The sequence below is a fragment of the Astatotilapia calliptera genome, chromosome 14 (genome assembly GCF_900246225.1).
Source record: "Astatotilapia calliptera chromosome 14, fAstCal1.2, whole genome shotgun sequence".
Classification (NCBI taxonomy): Eukaryota; Metazoa; Chordata; class Actinopteri; order Cichliformes; family Cichlidae; genus Astatotilapia; species Astatotilapia calliptera.
Genome location: NC_039315.1, coordinates 39,634,815 through 39,652,314, shown reverse-complemented (window position 1 = coordinate 39,652,314; position 17,500 = coordinate 39,634,815). Strand labels below are relative to the sequence as shown.

General features: G+C 38.8%; 1 protein-coding gene across 2 annotated transcripts in view; it reads left to right on the top strand.

Annotated features, from left to right (window-relative positions):
• The first annotated feature begins 647 nt into the window (after positions 1-647).
• Positions 648-17,500, top strand: part of nlrx1 (NLR family member X1) — a 29,434-nt gene continuing 12,581 nt past the window's right edge. For both annotated transcript variants that reach the window (XM_026192122.1, XM_026192121.1), the window contains exons 1-7: positions 648-1,085; positions 1,440-1,493; positions 3,002-3,120; positions 4,815-5,205; positions 14,037-14,268; positions 15,167-16,331; positions 16,638-16,821. In XM_026192122.1, coding sequence (XP_026047907.1) covers positions 1,474-1,493; positions 3,002-3,120; positions 4,815-5,205; positions 14,037-14,268; positions 15,167-16,331; positions 16,638-16,821 — 2,111 coding nt within the window. In that variant the 5' untranslated portion in view covers positions 648-1,085; positions 1,440-1,473. The remainder of the gene's footprint in view (positions 1,086-1,439; positions 1,494-3,001; positions 3,121-4,814; positions 5,206-14,036; positions 14,269-15,166; positions 16,332-16,637; positions 16,822-17,500) is intronic.

The window sequence follows — 17,500 nt, the reverse complement described above, 5'->3', positions numbered from 1 at the left end:
TGAACAGCAGCAGCACAAATCAGTTGATCACAGCCTGTACAAAAAGGAAACCTACTGGAGCTCAATATAGAAATTCTTGTCAGCTGGCGTTCTTTTCCCCATGCTTAGCCAACCAATACAACCAATTTTAGGGTTTCTCCACCTCCTGAATCCCATTGTAACCCCTGACCGTACTCATTTGCTGTTTCAATTAGGAGGCAAAGTCAGCATCTACAATATAGGCAACAGAAAACAAAGCCCTTTTTTCTCCTTATTTTTCACTACTCCTGTTCTATATAATTGATTGAAGCTAAATGACTTCATTAGAATTAAAATTTAGACTTAATTTTTTGGGTTTTGCTTACCTGGATGATTGAACATGCATGTTTTCATTAAGAGAAATAAAGTTAGTGCTTTAATCACTTAGTGATTTGCTCAACTGTATGAAGCCTGTTGACATAGTGAAAGATTTTTTTTAATGTTAGAAGACAACTAATAATGGTCATGAATATGAATAATGGCAAGGAGGTTTTCTAAAGACAAGATATATAGATATATAGAGAAATAGCTATCTATCTATGAATGTTTTTAAATACTTCTAGTAGTTACCCGTGTTTCCATTGTAACTCCAGCCACTCCAATAAATCGCTGGAGCTGAGCTGTGATGTCATCACGCCCGCGTCCTCCCATGGAAGTCTAGACTCCCGAGTGAACTTACTAAGTACAAACTAGCAAATAGGGAAATTGCGTACTTTAGTTGGTCAGATTTTTATTACGTTGCACTTCTTAGCCCTCGTGATTTTTCCGACACACATTTCCTCGACCTTGATCTTCCTTGATGTTTTCGATCGAGGTTATGGAAAGGTGGATAAGAGTTACGTTTTCGACTGCTTGTCGTCAGCACTACCGGAAGTTGAAACATGAAACTCATCGACGGTGAAGCGGAAGAATGACAGTCGGTGTGATACATATGTTTCTGTGTGTCAAGTCCTTAATGATACTGGACAAATTTGAAAATTTGAAAACCTAAAAGGAAACGGCATACTGCATGCGTTAAGCTACTTTCCTGGACAACGTGTGGTCGGGAGACGAACGATAAGACGGTGGTATGTCTTATTGTATTTTATGTGTAGTTTGCATGATTGTTAGCTATGAGACAGTGGCATTTGCAGAAGAGACGCAGACGCTATATGTAGTCTAAGCAGAGTTATTATATTCTTAGAAATACCAAAATATGTCTAAATAAATATGAAGGCTATCACAAAGGGGGCTGGTGACGTGTTAAATAAAGACATCTTGTGGAATTTGGTGAGAAACAGTATTTCGTTTCAGGCTGGGTAACACCATACGAAATGACAATAAACGTCTTGAGTCTTAAGAAAACAAATGCATGCAGATGTATGCAGATGTAAGATTGTTTTTGCATCAGTTGTGTGACTTTATGCTTTAACTGTTAACAGAAAACTTCCCGAGACAAAGAAGCAGCAGAAAAGGATGAATCTCCTCCCCCACAGGTTGGTGATTAACTGAACCTTGATGCCTAGTGACTTAAAGGCCCTGGCATAGTAGTGGGGATGTACGATATATCGAATATACTCGATATATTTCTATGTACGACGGTTAAAAGGGCATATCTTAAGCTGTCCTGCAGATAATTCACTGTGAGTTATTTTTCTCCCACACAGCGCAAATGCATCATTAATTCCACCCTCCCAACTGGAAAATTTTTCTACCCAGCACACTGTTTATATACTATGTCTTTTTATATACTACCATATAGGGAAAAATATGGCGATAGCGGGAGTTTCAGAGCGAGGGAATGAGACTCACTGTCATTTGGATTCACTGCTAAATGTAACAGTACAGTCAATTTAGAACAGGTCACTTACTAACCGGAAGGTTGGTCGTCCATTCCCAGTCTGCCCAGTCTGCATGTCCCAGATAATCTGGGACTCCCCACCATTTGACCTTAGAACTGAAGAAGCTTCTCGGATGAGAGGTGAAATGTCTTCAAGTAACTTAAAGAAGTCCAGATGCTTTTCTTTGCAAGCTCCTTTGACTACTTCTATAAACTGTATTTATTATAACTGTATTTATTATAGTAGCAACAGCACCCCCCTTAGTCAGTGTGCAATATCACCGATCAAACGGCACCTCACTCTGTGTGTGTGTGTGTGTGTGTGTATGTGTGTGTGTGCATGCGTGCGTGTTGCCAAAAGAGGATCAACAAGCTACTGAATCATGGAGTGTACTTATGTACTTACTGATTTACACACTGCTTCTGCATTTCGGCTTGTTAAATAAGTAGTGGAAGGTGTGTAAACTGCTAGGACATGTCATAACTTAGGACCAGTGACTACATGTGTAGTCACTGGAAAGTTAGTTTCATCTTTATGTCAGCACTCATAGAAACAGGCTTTGCTCAATGTTTCTGTTGAGTGTGTGAAAAATGTGCAAGAAGTTGAGGTATGTTAGGCTGTGTAGAGACATTGTCCATACAATAGTTGATGTGACTATTTTCCACAATGGGATGTAGTAAAGAACCACCATCTACTTGTGGCAAATGTTAATGCAAATGCAAAGTATTATGCAGAATAATATTAATATGCTGTTAATCGTTTTATGAATTTCACTTTTTTGTAAACGACGACTGGTGTCATTCATTTAAACTGGTTCATATTTCCATTGTTTTCTTTGTTTGTAATAAAGACCCAACAGAATTCTTAGGAACCTTGCAGGAAGTTTCTCAGAGCAAAAGTAGACAGGTTTCATTTGTGTTTATATTAATTGTGTGCAGTTGCGTAAAAGTCAGTGCTTTGGAGGTGTAATAACTTATATCTGCTGCAATATGCAAACAACAGCTTGTTCCTACATGTTATTCCTTAGCGTGATTATCAGATTAAGTAAGCAGCAAAGTAATGAAAGCAAGTTGTGCTTGAAATGTTGTTCTCTGTGCATGTGTATTTTATTAAGGTTGTAAGCAACAGCTGAACTAATTGGCATGATGCATTATTTTTTCCAGACAGATGAGTCATCTACTCAAAACATGGAGGATGTGGCAGATGGGAATGGAGGCTGCACCCTGGCCAGTCTCTGGTTTTTACTGCAGGAAGTTTACTACCTCAAACTCTTTAGAACCAGGTCCACACTTCAGTTCATTTTCTCAGTTATTGTCTCTTAAATGCAATATCAGTCAATTGTTTGGTAGTAATGTCACAGTACTTTGTAGAACAGTACAATGATGGTATTTCCTTGTTACAAAATAAGGCCTGCAATATGGGCCTTTTGCCCTTTCATTTTTTACAAAGTGGTTTTACATTGTACATTGTTGTTGTACATCACTTAGCCGTAATAGACTGGGGTGTTCTTGTTACCCTACTGGGTGGGAGGGCGACATGAACACCCAAGTTTATGAATACAATAACTCGGGTGGAGTTTCAAATGGATACCCTAGGTATACAGCACTGTGCAAAAGTTTTAGGCTGGTGAGAAAAAATGCTGTAAACAAAGAATGCTTTCAAAAATGAAAGTGTTAATCAAAAGTGCCGATGCTTCCATCCAGCAGACGCTTTCACAGCATCGGGTCCCGATCCTCCAGACTGCGAAATAGCTTTTTCCCGCAAGCCATCAATCTCACTACCGGCTCTCCCACCACCCACCCACCCACCCACACACACACACACACACACACACACACACACACACACACACACACACACACACACACACACACACACACACACACACACACACACACAAACAAACAAACAAACAAACAAACAAACAAACAAACAAACAAACAGTTAACTAACTCTATTGCACTCCCCGTACACTGCCTTTGTAATGCAGATGCTGCTTATGGACAGTCATTACTCTCAAGAATTCTGCTCATGTTTACAAGTTGCTACACTGGTCACTTTAAATCACTTCAAGGTGACCTTAAGCGTCAAACTGTAAATTGTAAATTTCAAATAAATTGTTACTGATCCCTTTGCCCCTAGTCCTGAATTGTATATTTATTTTCTACTCTTGTTATATTTGTTTGTTTTTACACTGATGCACCTGGAGCCTTGTCATCTCGTCTCTCTATATACTGTACTGTATATAGCGGAGATGACAATAAAGTGTAATTTGACTTTGACTAATCAACAAAATGCAGTGAATGTACAAAAGCGAAATTGAAATCAAATCAAGATTTGGTGTGACCACCCTTTGCCTTCAAAACAGCATCAATTCTTCTAGGTACACTTGCAAACAGTTTTTGAAGGAACTCGGCTGGTAGGTTGTTCCAAACATCTTGGAAAACTAAGCACAGATCTTCTGTGGATGTTTCCTCGCACCTTTCTGTCTCTCCATGTAATCCCAGACACACTCAATGATGTTGAGATCAGGGCTCTGTGGGGGCCATACCATCACTTCCAGTACTTTTTGTTCTTCTTCACACTGAAGATAGCTCTTAATGACTTTGGCTGTATGTTTGGGGTCATTGTCCTGCTACAAGAATACATTTGGGGCGAATAAACAATCATTTATATTTCTGAAAGCATTCATTGTTTACAGCATTTTTTCACGCCTGCTTTAAACTTTTGCACAGTACTGTGTATACTAAAACATTTGAGTAGTGTGGATCTCAGTGATCTCAAACTCAAGGTCAGAGTCCAAAAAGGAAGGAGGAAAAGACTTTTTCACAGCACTGTACATCAGGATAAAACAGATTCAATTTGATCATTGTATTAAATTAATTATTGCATTACCACTTTAATAAGGTTTCATCACATCTGAGAAAATCCACCACTTAAAGAATAAAAACACCTTCTTTTTCTTTCTCTCTATAGACCCAATAGAGATCCACAAGAGAAAGCTCCTCCTATGGTTTAGCCACCTTCCTCAGGAGGAAAAACAGTTTGGAGGTTTCTTCAGCCCTGAGACCATGCATGTCGACCCACTGATCCTTGAAACTGATGCTGAGGAGAGGGCAGGACTACTCGGCTCTCCATTCCAAACCCAAACACACTGTAATCGCTCTGTAACTGTGGAACAGCTGTTTCAGCACACTGATACCTGGAGTGATGGCCGGGGGCTCAATGTCCTCATCTATGGTGCTGTGGGAACAGGGAAAAGTACAGTGGTCCGAAAGCTGGTGCTAGATTGGTGTGCTGGCACCACTCTGAGCCACTTTCAGCTGCTGATTCCTTTCTCTTGTGAGGACCTCAGTCAACTGTCAAAGTAAGATGGTTCTCTTACTTTTTATCACATGTAGAAAATTTATAGAGGCACAACTTTATTGATTGGGATTTAATGTACTGGTTGTTATACTTATCATTTTTATTTTCTTAGGTCCTAATATACATTTTAAATCTCTGACAAACAGTGTTTTAGTTTGCACATTACATCTATTTTCTTTTATTTAGTTTAACATTATGAATGCTTTTAACTCTGCCTTAATCGCCTTTCAGTTAAAGTGCAGGAGAACTCAGCAGGAAAAAGGTAGTTCTCTATCCACTATTAGCTTTCCATGTAATCATATTTGGGACAAGCCAGCATCAGCAAATTTATGGTTTTAGACTCATTTAAAGTTGTTGCAAAGATTGCATTCATAGCAGGCTAACAAATAACCACCAAATTGTTTCTTTGTTAACCCTCGTGCATTATTCTGAATTATCCTCCACACTCCTGTACACACGCACACATACACATTGATTTCAGGAGATCAAAATTACAACAAACATAGTACAATTACTAGGGTTGTCAGTAAAATTGATACCTGTATACTGATGCATATTACAAATTACTATGAGATTAAATACAGACCGTCTGTATGAGAGATGCAGCCACACAGCTCATACCCTTGCTAGCAGATGAAGTAGTTCACAACACTGAACACTTTATAAGGAATGTAAGTACATTTTCATTTATATATATTTTTTTCATTCTGTCCTGTCTGGCAGCTTTTGCAATCAGAATTATGATCTGAATGCACTGTGCCAAATGCATTTTGGTTTTCCAAGATATATAAGTGTTAGCCTACCTTCTGCTACTATTTAATCAGTAAATACCAAGTCACAGCAAGCATAGCACGACCTCAAGAATCCTTTTTGTTTTTATTTTTTTCTTGTATTACCTAAGATAATATTAAACGGGTTGTCATCATTGGCGGAGCGGGGGGGGGGGCTTACTGGGCTTAAGCCCGGGTTGTTTTGTCAGAAGCCCGGGGTCTTTTGGAGTGTAATTTTTCATAGTTAGATGCCTTTCTGACAACTGTATAAAACAAAAACTACACACAATATTCGAAGCACATAGCGCACACTGTGGGAATTTACGACTGTGCATAAATCCCCCCTAATATTGGTATGATCCGAGCTCAGACACTAAGTGACTGAGCGAGGGGGCGGGGGCAGCTGCTGCCTGTTGGAGAAACGGAGCCAGGCAGACAGAGGAGAACTGAAGTTCGACCAGGTACCAAAGCAAATCATTCGTACTGTACAAATAATGTAAATATGACGGTGTATCACAAAAGATTGATGTCAAACTGATCACTTGACCCATATTACGTTACTTCTCTTCAAGTGAATCAACAAATGGCGAAATGAAAAGCCGAACAACAACAATGCTGTTTCTTTAGAGAGTCTTAGCTTACGTGTGTTTATTTCATATTTTCAGTTGTTACCCTCCACGGCTAAATAAATTGGTTTCAGTAATGTACTGATATACAAGAATGGACATAAGGGGCTTCTTTCAAAGAAAAAACTCTGGTAGATGTTATTTTATACATTATGCTTTGTATTTTGTTCAGTATATTCCTATGCAAAACAAGCAAAACACAAGAACATTTTTTACTGTACAACATCAATTTAGAGTAAACTTGTTTTGTTTTGGGCAAATAAATATTGAAATATCTTTTGAATTAATTAAATGTCAGAATAAAGAGAGACAGAGCTTCTATTTTTTATCACTTTCATCAAATTTAGGAGTACATATACACTAAGTTTATTGTTAATTAATAAGAAAACTGCAGATGATTCCATTCTGAGCTGAAGAAGCTTCTGATAGGTTAGTAGAGTCCATGTGAGTAAATTGGTGGCACACCTGCAGATGCATATAAGGCAAAACACAGAGCCTGTTTCTGTGACATGGGAAAATCAAGAGATGTCAACCAAAACACCAGGAAAAGAATTGTGGAGCTCCATAAGTGTGGCTCAGTTTGGAATACAATTTGGTGCCATTTGCAATTAAGAAATACAGATAGTTTCTCTCTTTACTCTTAAAGTTAACAAATATGTTTTTTATATTTATCAATCTAAAAAAAAATAAACATTTAGTCTGATTTGATGTTACAATTAAAAAAGTGTTTTTATCTGAAGAGTGTTTAAATATCTGGTTTCAACTGTATATTTGATGATGTTGGTGTTTGGTTTGATTGTCAGCACAAAGAGAGAGAGAGGAACAGAGAGGGAGAGAGAGGAGCAGAGAGGGAGAGAGAGAGGAACAGAGAGGGAGAGAGAGAGGAGAATGAGGACAGAACAGAGAGGGAACAAGAGCAGGTGAGACAGACATCAATCAATCAATCTTTATTTATAAAGCACTTTTCATACAGAAATGTAGCACAAAGTGCTTTACATGGTTAAAAGTAGAGATGGACGGATTCGATATTACGTATCGGTATCGGTCCGATACTGACCTAAATTACTGGATCGGATATCGGAGAAAAATAAAAAATGTAATCCGATCCATTAAATATCACGAAAGCACCTCACAAAACTTGCAACATGCCGTAACTCGCCTCAGAACGTTAGCACGTCGGAGCAGTATGCATCATGTGATAGAGCGGCTGTGGCATGCGGGACCTGTCGGTGGTCTGGATAGCATGTGGAGCTTCGCTAGCAACCCGGCATTTCATCTCCGACAAAGTTATCCCCGAGAGAAGTAAAGCAAGTGTGTAAGTCCATCTCTGAATGTTTGTAAAGCATTCCTGCGTTAAGCTTAACAAGCAATATATGGAGCGACTGCCTCTTCTTGCTGCTACTTCAATCATGAAACTGCTTAACGATCAGCTGATCGGCTTTTCTGTCGCGAGTCCGTGTCTCTTCTTTGTTTTTGGCCCACTTTGCACCAGAAAGAGGAAACCAGCAGCTGAACAATAGCAGCACGTTTAAGCTTGATCAGCTGTTGTTAGAATGTATTTAATATTACTTTCTACTCCAGGATCTTTTTCTACGTAGCTGACGCTGGTAACTGTGCAGGGGCGGATCTAGCAAAGTTTAGCCAAGGGGGCCGATAGGGCATGAACAGGGAAAAGGGGGCACAAAGACATACTTTTCTTTCTTATTCTCATTTAAAATGTCTAGCTTTTAATAAATAATTATCTGACACCCAAAGTTTTAATTTGATGCAAAATGAATATAAGTCCATTACTGTATATAGTAACTATTAAGTCTAATATATATACCCTAGTAAGCTATAGTACTTTTTCCTTTGGGAAGGTACCATCTGTGCAGTCTGCAATTTTGTTGAAGAAAGATGTTGAATCTATTTAATATTTCTTGAAAAATAATTGATTTCTGTGCATTTTTTTTCACACTGCATCAAATTAAGGTTGATTACGTCGATTAAGCATCATGAGGTGGAGCGTGAGGGGTGGTTCCCTATTTTTTATTTATTTATTTTTGTTGCTGCTGGGAGTTGGAACCCTATTAGTTAGGTTGCTTAATATTTATGCTAAGTACTCTTTAAAATACCAGAATAGGGAGGATGGTGTAGGTTTAAGTTTATTAGATTGATCAGTATTGCTGAACTATGAAATTTTTTTTTTTTGCATACAGGTATAACAGAATAGCATTTAGTGTAGTTGTTGTTTTAAACTTGAGTATGAACTTATATAAAATGCAGCAAGATATTTAAAAAACAGTTTTGTTGATTAAAAAACACTATATCGGATTCATATCAGTATCGGCAGATATCCAAATTTATGATATCGGTATCGGTATCGGACATAACAAAAGTGGTATCGTGCCATCTCTAGTTAAAAGCAGCCTACCCCACCCCATCCCGCCCTCCAATTCACTCCCCACACTCTCATTAACATAAGCGGTCATGGATACATACCCCCCCCCCCCCCCCCCCACACACACACACACACACACACACACTTGAAAAGTAAAATTGGGCTGGGCACACATGAACCAGGTGAGGGAACACTATCACGCGGAGCCGGTCACAGACCGCAGCCTCCAGGCCGGGCACACAGCTGGAGGGAGGCAAAGAAGCCCCCCAGCCAGGCTGAGAAGACCCACAGAGCCGCAGCAGCCACGGTCGATCACAACCCCGGTGCAGAGAGCCCCCTCCGAGGAAACACTGGAGATATGACCTAATAAGAGTATATACAGAATAAAAAGATAAAATACAATAAATATTATGTAGGACCTAATTTAATAATATAAATAGAATAACAGGATAACATCGAATAAATAAACATTAAGTAAAAGCTAAATTAAAAAGGTGGTCTTGAGCCTGTTCTTAAAAACATGTACGTTCTCTGCGGCATTGAGCTCCTCCGGCAGGCTGTTCCACAGACGAGGACCATACCACTGAAAAGCTGCCTCTCCGTGAGTATGTGTCCTGACTTTAGGAACGATCAAAAGGCCAGTACCAGAGGACCTCAGGGTCTGCGAGGGTTCATATGATAGAAGCAGATCTGAAAGATAAGAAGGCCCAAGACCATTAAGACATTTAAAAACCAATAAAAGAACTTTAAAATCGATCCTGAAACACACGGGGAGCCAGTGCAGCGATTCTAAAACCGGTGTAATGTGGGTCCGCCCTCTGGTCTTCGTCAGCACACGAGCTGCAGAGTTTTGTAAAAGTTGTAAAGGAGAAATATTCTTTTTGGGAAGACCAGAGAGCAGGGCATTACAGTAATCAATGCGACTGGTAATAAAAGCATGCATCAACATCTCCATGTTGGCCTGAGAGAGAGTAGGGCGGACTCTGGCTATATTTTTTTAGATGATAAAATCCAATTTTGGTTACATGTTTAATATGTGGGATAAAACCAAGCTCAGAGTCGAAAATAACACCCAGGTTTTTCACTTGTAGCGAAGGACATAGTGAAAATGCCTGTAATTTAGACAAGAGTTTCTCTCTCTGAGCCTCAGGACCGACGATTAAAACTTCAGTTTTGTTCTGGTTAAGCTGTAAAACGTTTTCTGCCATCCAAGATTTTATATCTAGAATACAGTTAAAAAGGGCATCCATTGGTCTGGTGTCATCAGGAGACACGGAGATGTACAGCTGAGTATCATCAGCGTAACTGTGGAAGTTCACTCCATGCCTCCTGATGACACCACCAAGAGGGAGCTTATACAAATTAAAAAGTACAGGGCCTAAAACCGACGCTCGGGGCACACCACAAGTCATTTTATGGATCTTAGAGGAGCATGTATCCATACTCACCATAAAAGTTCTGTCTGAGAGATGGGAAGTGAACCAGTTGTGTACAGCACCAGAGAGGCCCACCATGTGTTTCAGTCTGTTTAAAAGAATAGCGTGGTCTACTGTATCAAAGGCTGCGCTTAGATCCAGTAGCACCAGGACTGAGAGCTTTTGGGCGTCCCAGTTATATCTAAGATCATTTAAAACCTTTAGGAGAGCAGTCTCTGTGCTGTGGTTCACCCTAAATCCAGACTGGAATATCTCCAGGATCTGTCTATCATTTAGAAAATCATTAATCTGAATAAAAACAAGTTTTTCTAAAATTTGACTTAAAAATGGTAAGTTGGATACAGGTCTGTAGTTATTAAAATCATTACAATCCAAATTGCTCTTCTTCAGAAGGGGCCTCACCACTGCCGTTTTAAAGGCAGCAGGGAAGACACCCAACTGAAGAGAGCAATTCATCAAGCTCAACTTCAAAAAATCCATAAAGTGTTTTAAAAAGTAAAGAGGGGATTGGATCTAAAAGACATGTGGTGGGTCTCACTTTGAACTTTCTTAAGGTTCTCAGCATTAACCACGACAAACCTGTCCAGTGTCTCCTCAGATACAATAGAGCCCTCAGATATGTTTAAAATCATATTGCGAGAAGATAAAATATCAGATCTGATGGCGCTGATTTTTACCCTGAAGTGGTCTGCAAACTGCTCACAGAGCGAGTCTGTGGGGTTCTTTGGGAGCTGTTAAAACCTGGGTTAAATAAATAATCTATGGTAGAAAAGAGGACCTTGGGATTATTTTTGTTATTACTAATTATTTTGGAAAAGTATGAATTTCTTGAATTCCTTAGTGTATTATTGTACATTTTAAGTTGCTCGCAAAGTATTTGATGGTTGATTGCATTTTAATTTTTCCTCCATCTCCTCTCTGCTGCCCTTAAGTTTTTTGACTTCTTCGTTTCTCCATGGTGATGCATGTTCTTTTTGGTGGTGAGTGGAGCAACGGAGTCAAGGCTTTTCTTCAATTTGCTGTTAAAATGATTAAAAATAAAATCGCAGGGTTCAGGTAAAATCACAGGGGGGGCATTCATCTAAAACCCTGGTATAATTTGCAGCCACTTCAGAGGTTAGATAGCGCCTCCTCACAGTTCGCACCGAACATGTTAGTCAAATGGTTGTTTACCAAAAGTATCACCGTATCATAGGTCCTCATGTATCTCGTACCTAGTGTTTCTTTTTAGGTTTGTTATTTTTCAAATTCTATATTTATTAAGTTATGCAGGATTGTTTGCACAACAAGGCTAAATAATTATATAAATGTTTCTGAATCTAAATAGTGGACTTTGGTAGAATTAAAAAATAAGTGTAGTGCAGGTCTATGATGATTTTAGTGCTACTATCATCTAGTTTTGATTCTGGTTCTGTCTTGGTTAAATCCTGCTCTGGGTCTGGTTGAATTGGGGTTTAGTTCTTGTGTCTTGATGCAGCCCCGACTTTGTTCTGCCTTGCTGCTTATTTAAAAAACTAGTTTAAGGTGTCCTGCATATGTGATATATATTTTTCCCTATATGAAGTCATTCCTTTTTGAACAAAACTCAAAACAGAGCCTATTAATCTTTCAGTCATTTCTGACACCCCCCCCACACACACACACACACACAATCCCACATAGGGCTGTGTGATATGACCAAAATCTCATATAAGACATCTATCGTCCCGATAACGATATAAATCACAAAAATGTAAAATTTTCTGTAAATTCTGTGAATCTCGGGCAGCTCGACTTGCTTTGAAGTCTTTCCAGCTGCGCGTCCTTTACCCGGAGTCGAGTGTTTTAACCGATGCATGAAACTATACATTTTTAGACATAAGTTGTAACGGCCGCCGTTTTCTTTGTATTTATTACACGGCGTGCTGTGGGGAAAAGCCTGTTCTAACGTTTGAGTCTAAGGTTTATTTTTTAGCACCTGGCGGCTCTGTTTTTACTTCTCATCTGTAAATAATCTGCTCGTTCACGTGATTCAGTTCATTTTGAAAAGTCTTAACAGGATCTTGAGCTTTATTGTGAAAGGTTTATGTGGAAAATAAACAAGCGGACACGCGATGGTTTTACCGTCGTTGTTGCTAACGACAATGCATAAAAACAGGCGCTTGTCCGTCCGTAGTGTGGCTATATTAAATATAAGAGAAAGAGAAATGAATATAGCCACTACAGTGACCATCAAAACGATGAAAAAATATTGCCGTAAACAGTTTATTTTGCGACACCACGAAACAAACGATAGCATAAAATGAAACGATAGACGTTTTTATATCGTTATCCGATATATATCGTTATATCGAACAGCCCTACTCTGTTGTACAGGAGCTGCTGATGTTACTGGGCCTGGAGCACGTTTTCTCATGATAACCTCCCCAATGTGCGTAGCTTTGCACTCAGGTCCAAAACGTGAATTTAGTTGAATTGAATTCTTCCCTGGGTTTAGACTATTATTTCATGTCACTGAGCGTTCAAACGTTAAAGTAATTTGCCCGAATCAACAGTAACACATGAAAGTCGGTCCTACTGAAGAGGAACAACTATATACAAGTATCATTTACTTTTAAGTGGCAGAAAAATTCCAAAAGCAAAATTTCTATGAGCTTAACAAGTATCTGTTAAGGTCATTTATCTACAGTTTGCCAGATAAACTGTAAGTTCTCATTTGTTAAATTAGATATTGGATCTGAATATAATTTGAAGTTTTGCTTTTTGATATTGAGAAACGTCATGCAAAATGAACTGAATTATACTAACTTTGTGTTTTTCATATGCTAAATGAAAATATTCTTCAGTTTAGTGCAGGACAAACACGTTGGCTTACTGTACTCTAACAGATTTACAGTGAAGCACTGTGTTGGACTGGTGCACAGTGCAGTGTTTATGTTAAGACTTAAGTTAAATCAACTGTGGTAGAGAGTAATTTGAATTTAAGCTGATAATGCTCAGATTCATTCACAGTATAATGTCAGTGTAGTCGTGGATAGAAATAAGCCAGCACAACTCATTAAACAAGCAGAAGCAGGCTAGATGATCACAGACACTACACTAATCTATTCTTAGTGATTTTTGCAGAAATGCTCAACAGAAGCAATTGTCCAACAACCTTCTAATTAGTGGATGACCTGGCCTAAATGCCTTTTCATCCAGGCCTGCTGGATAGGCCTTTGTGGGTGGACTTCATCTAAATAATGTGTGGCAAAATGTTTCTTCCGCCTGTAAACGCTATGTTGAGATAAACTTCAACAACAAATTCAACTTCAAAATCAGCTGAATGATTGTGCTTGCATGTTAAAGCAGTTTTGCTGCATGATTTCAAGTGTCAACTTTTATGAGAAGGCAGTCATTTCTGCAAAAGAAGCAAAATGTTGGCCTTTACCATCTCTAACCTTGAATTAAAAGAATGCTTTTTTTAAATTTTCCAACAGCGTTACTGGGAGTGTGCTAGTTCCGAAATAATCTGAAAATATTGCAAAATCAATCTTTTTTTTTGTATTCTTCTATAATTTCATTTGATTGATAAATTTGGCAACCCAAAGTGTCACATTGTTATTTTATGATTCTAAAGACTCACATTCTCTTTTACACAGGGTTACGTCTCTAAGAGACCTGGTGAGCAGGAAGTACCTACACCTGAAAAAACACCCCCTTCTAAGTGGGGAGGGAAAACAGGCCAAGGATGTGCTCTTCCTTTTCAATGGAATGGAAAAGATGCAACTGGATTTCCGAATTGGAGCCTCAGAGCTTTGCAGTGATCCTAATGAGGGACTGCCTCCAAGTGTAGTTGTGGTAAACCTGCTAAGAAAGTATCTGTTGCCTGAGGTAAGTAAAAACCAAAAGGGGTTAACTAAAGGTAGTGATTAAACAAAAAATGGCTAAAGCTAATATGTACCCCCACTCCAGGTTTTTGTTTCATTTCAAATCTGACCAGGTTCTTGTCTTTTATTTAAAACTACAAGCAAAATGAATAAAAGTAACATTTAGCAAAAGAGTGAGTTTAGAAAAGTATGCTAATAATTAAAAAAAATCGTATTATTTTTAATATTACACATATTACACTGAACACATGCAGTTTTTAATGCAGTACGTTAGTTAATCCCAGGAGAGATTTGTTCTACTACGTTTTACATCCTTTGATCATTCTCTTAGTTTTTAGGTGTGAACACAAAATAAAGATGAAAACAAGCGCAAAGCGACTTTAAACCGATTACCAGAGTAATTCTACTTTAGAAACATGAACAGGTAGACACGGAGGCTGCACCCTGACTGTTCATCCGTTTGGTACCTTTATGACCTATACTTGAGATGTTATGTTACTGGCGGCATGTGTCTGTTTGGATTAATCAAACAGTTAGGATTGGAAAATTTGACCAGTCGTGGCCTTAAGTCCAACTTTGACTTAAAAAGTTAATCACTTCTGTCTAGTACTGGAATATAGAAGCGCGGGATTATTAGGCAGAGGATTATGATTTTAAACCCGTTGAAAATAAAAACTTAAAACACTTCAAATACATCATGTTCTTAAGAAAGTATAACGAGTAATTTAGATCCAGATAGCTTTGTCGTTCCAAATGCCTTGAGGCAACTATTGTGATTTCGGCGCTGTATAAATAAAATTTAATTGAACTGAAGTGTAGTATGAATTTTCAGCCTTGTTTGTTAGATTGTAAGTCCCACTGTTTGTAAATGGCACTTATTGTTTACTTTATATGTTTCACAGGCCAGCATCTTGATTACGACAAGACTGTCTGCTTTGAACTGTATCCCTCAGAAGTATGTTACTCGTTACGCACAGATACGTGGTTTTAATGACCCATCACGCCAGCGGGCGTACTTCACCAGTCGCCTTCTAAAGCAGAGTGACACTGCACATAACCAAGAGGCCCAGGATCTTGTAGAACTGCTTTACCTCAACCTCCAGAGAGAAAGCCAACTTGCTGCTGCATGTTTCCTTCCATCGTACTGCTGGCTCACTTGTGCAACCTTACACTTTCTGCGTTTTACCAATACCAAAGCCCCCATCCGCACTCTAACTGGCATATACACAAGTTTCCTCAGGCTCAATTTTGGGGGTGAAGTGCTCGGTACAGGAGCAGGGACGGACATGCCCATTCAGGAACACCAAAGTTCTCTGATGTTATATGTTGTCCGTACAGTAGGTAAGCTTGCATTTGAAGGTGTGACATACAAACGCACATCCTTCTCAGAAGCAGAACTAGAGCAGTGGATAGGAGGGAAGACAAAGACAGATGAGGAGCTTCATCAGCTGGCCATGTTCCGCACCGATGTACTAGACTTCTTTTTGGCTCCTTCCATAGAAAGTGGTAAATCGATATCACAAGACCTAAGGGAAAACAATGAGAAGCAGTATGTGTTTGCTGTCCCAGCCATGCAAGAATACCTGGCAGCACTCTATGTCGTTCTAGGAGAGAACAAATCCGCTCTTGAGAAGCTCACCAAGAAAGTATCTGTGGCCATTGGTCAGGCAAGTGAGGATGTCAATGCCCTTGTTAACATCTTTTCTAAGTTAATTCCCCTCCGAATTTTTGCAGTATTCAATCTTCTTAAGCTTTTTCCAAAGCTCTATGAGAAAATCAGCAGTCTCAACAAAGGCAGTATAGCCAGAACCATGGCAGCTGAGCTGTTCCACACTGAGGATAGCTACAACGAGGATGTCCTTGACCAGGTAGAGCAAAACCTTGTAGGAGTCCATGGCCCACAGCAACAGCAGTACAGTGAACGTCAACCTTTTGAGCTGTACCCTATCTTCATGGGTGGGCTATTGCACTATGGTAACCGTGTGCTTCTCCAACAACTTGGCTGCAGCATTCAAAGCACCACTGTGGCCCAGATCACCCATGCCATTAGGAAATACCTTGTTAGAGGTAAAAAAACAACAACAACAACAACAACAACAAAAAAACGTTCTCTTGTGAAACAAAGTACTTAATCTGCCTACAGAGTAATGTTCTGTAATTGCTAAAGCTTTAACAGTTACAAAACATATATTTATCGTTAGAACTTTACAAAAGTATTAGAAAACAAGAAACTGAACATAAAACTCAGATTCACTTGTAAACATTTATGTGATATGAGATAAATGAACTCTAAAGATAGAAATTGTGTCTGTAATTGGTGTATGGCAACCCATATTGCACATTTTCATGTAGTATGTGTTCTTTTGATACTAGAGCTTAACAAGCCACAACCACCAGAAGAGCTGATGGATCTGTTGGTCCTTCTATATGAGTTCCAGAACCCCAGACTGACTGCAGAGGTTGTAACTTCAATCAGAGCTATCCGCCTCACCAACATTCGTATGACTTCACTTAAATGTTTCATACTGAGTTCTGTGCTTTCCTGCACCCCTGCAAGGTAAATTATTATTTGAAGGAACTGGATTAGAGCTCGACTGACTGTGTATGTGTATGTTATGTCAAAAGAGGTGGAAATACATCTTTTACATCCGAGAGATGGTAAAAGAATCAGAATCAGAAAGGGTTTTATTGCCAAATGTTGAGAAGGTATACAATATTAGGAAATTGCTTTGGTACTTAGTGCGAAACATACTGTAAAACAAACACTTAAATGAACATAAAAATTCAAAGTAAAAGTGCTAGGCAGATAGATGTATACATAAATACAGGTGAAATGCAGGCAAAAGGTCTCTATTTGTGCTTTTGCTAACAGTAAATAATTTGTGTTGTTAATCAAAGATATCAACCAATGTAAAAGTCTCATTAATATATTAAATGAGAGTTGTGTAATGGAAATTATTATCATATCTGGATTTTATGTGCATAGACATGATCCAACTTCAACCTTGGCAGATTAGTGTCTCTGTGGTTGCAGGAATGTGAAAGACAAAAAATGTGTCACCAACCCATCATTATGCATAATTCCGAATAAGAGAAATGGTATTAAGTGTTGTAATTTGTGACCACAGAAACATAATTCATATGTAATTTTGCTGATAGTTAATTATGGTTAATTGCTGAATAATGATCAGAGTATAATCGGGTATAACTTTAACTAATATAACAAATAAGAGAAT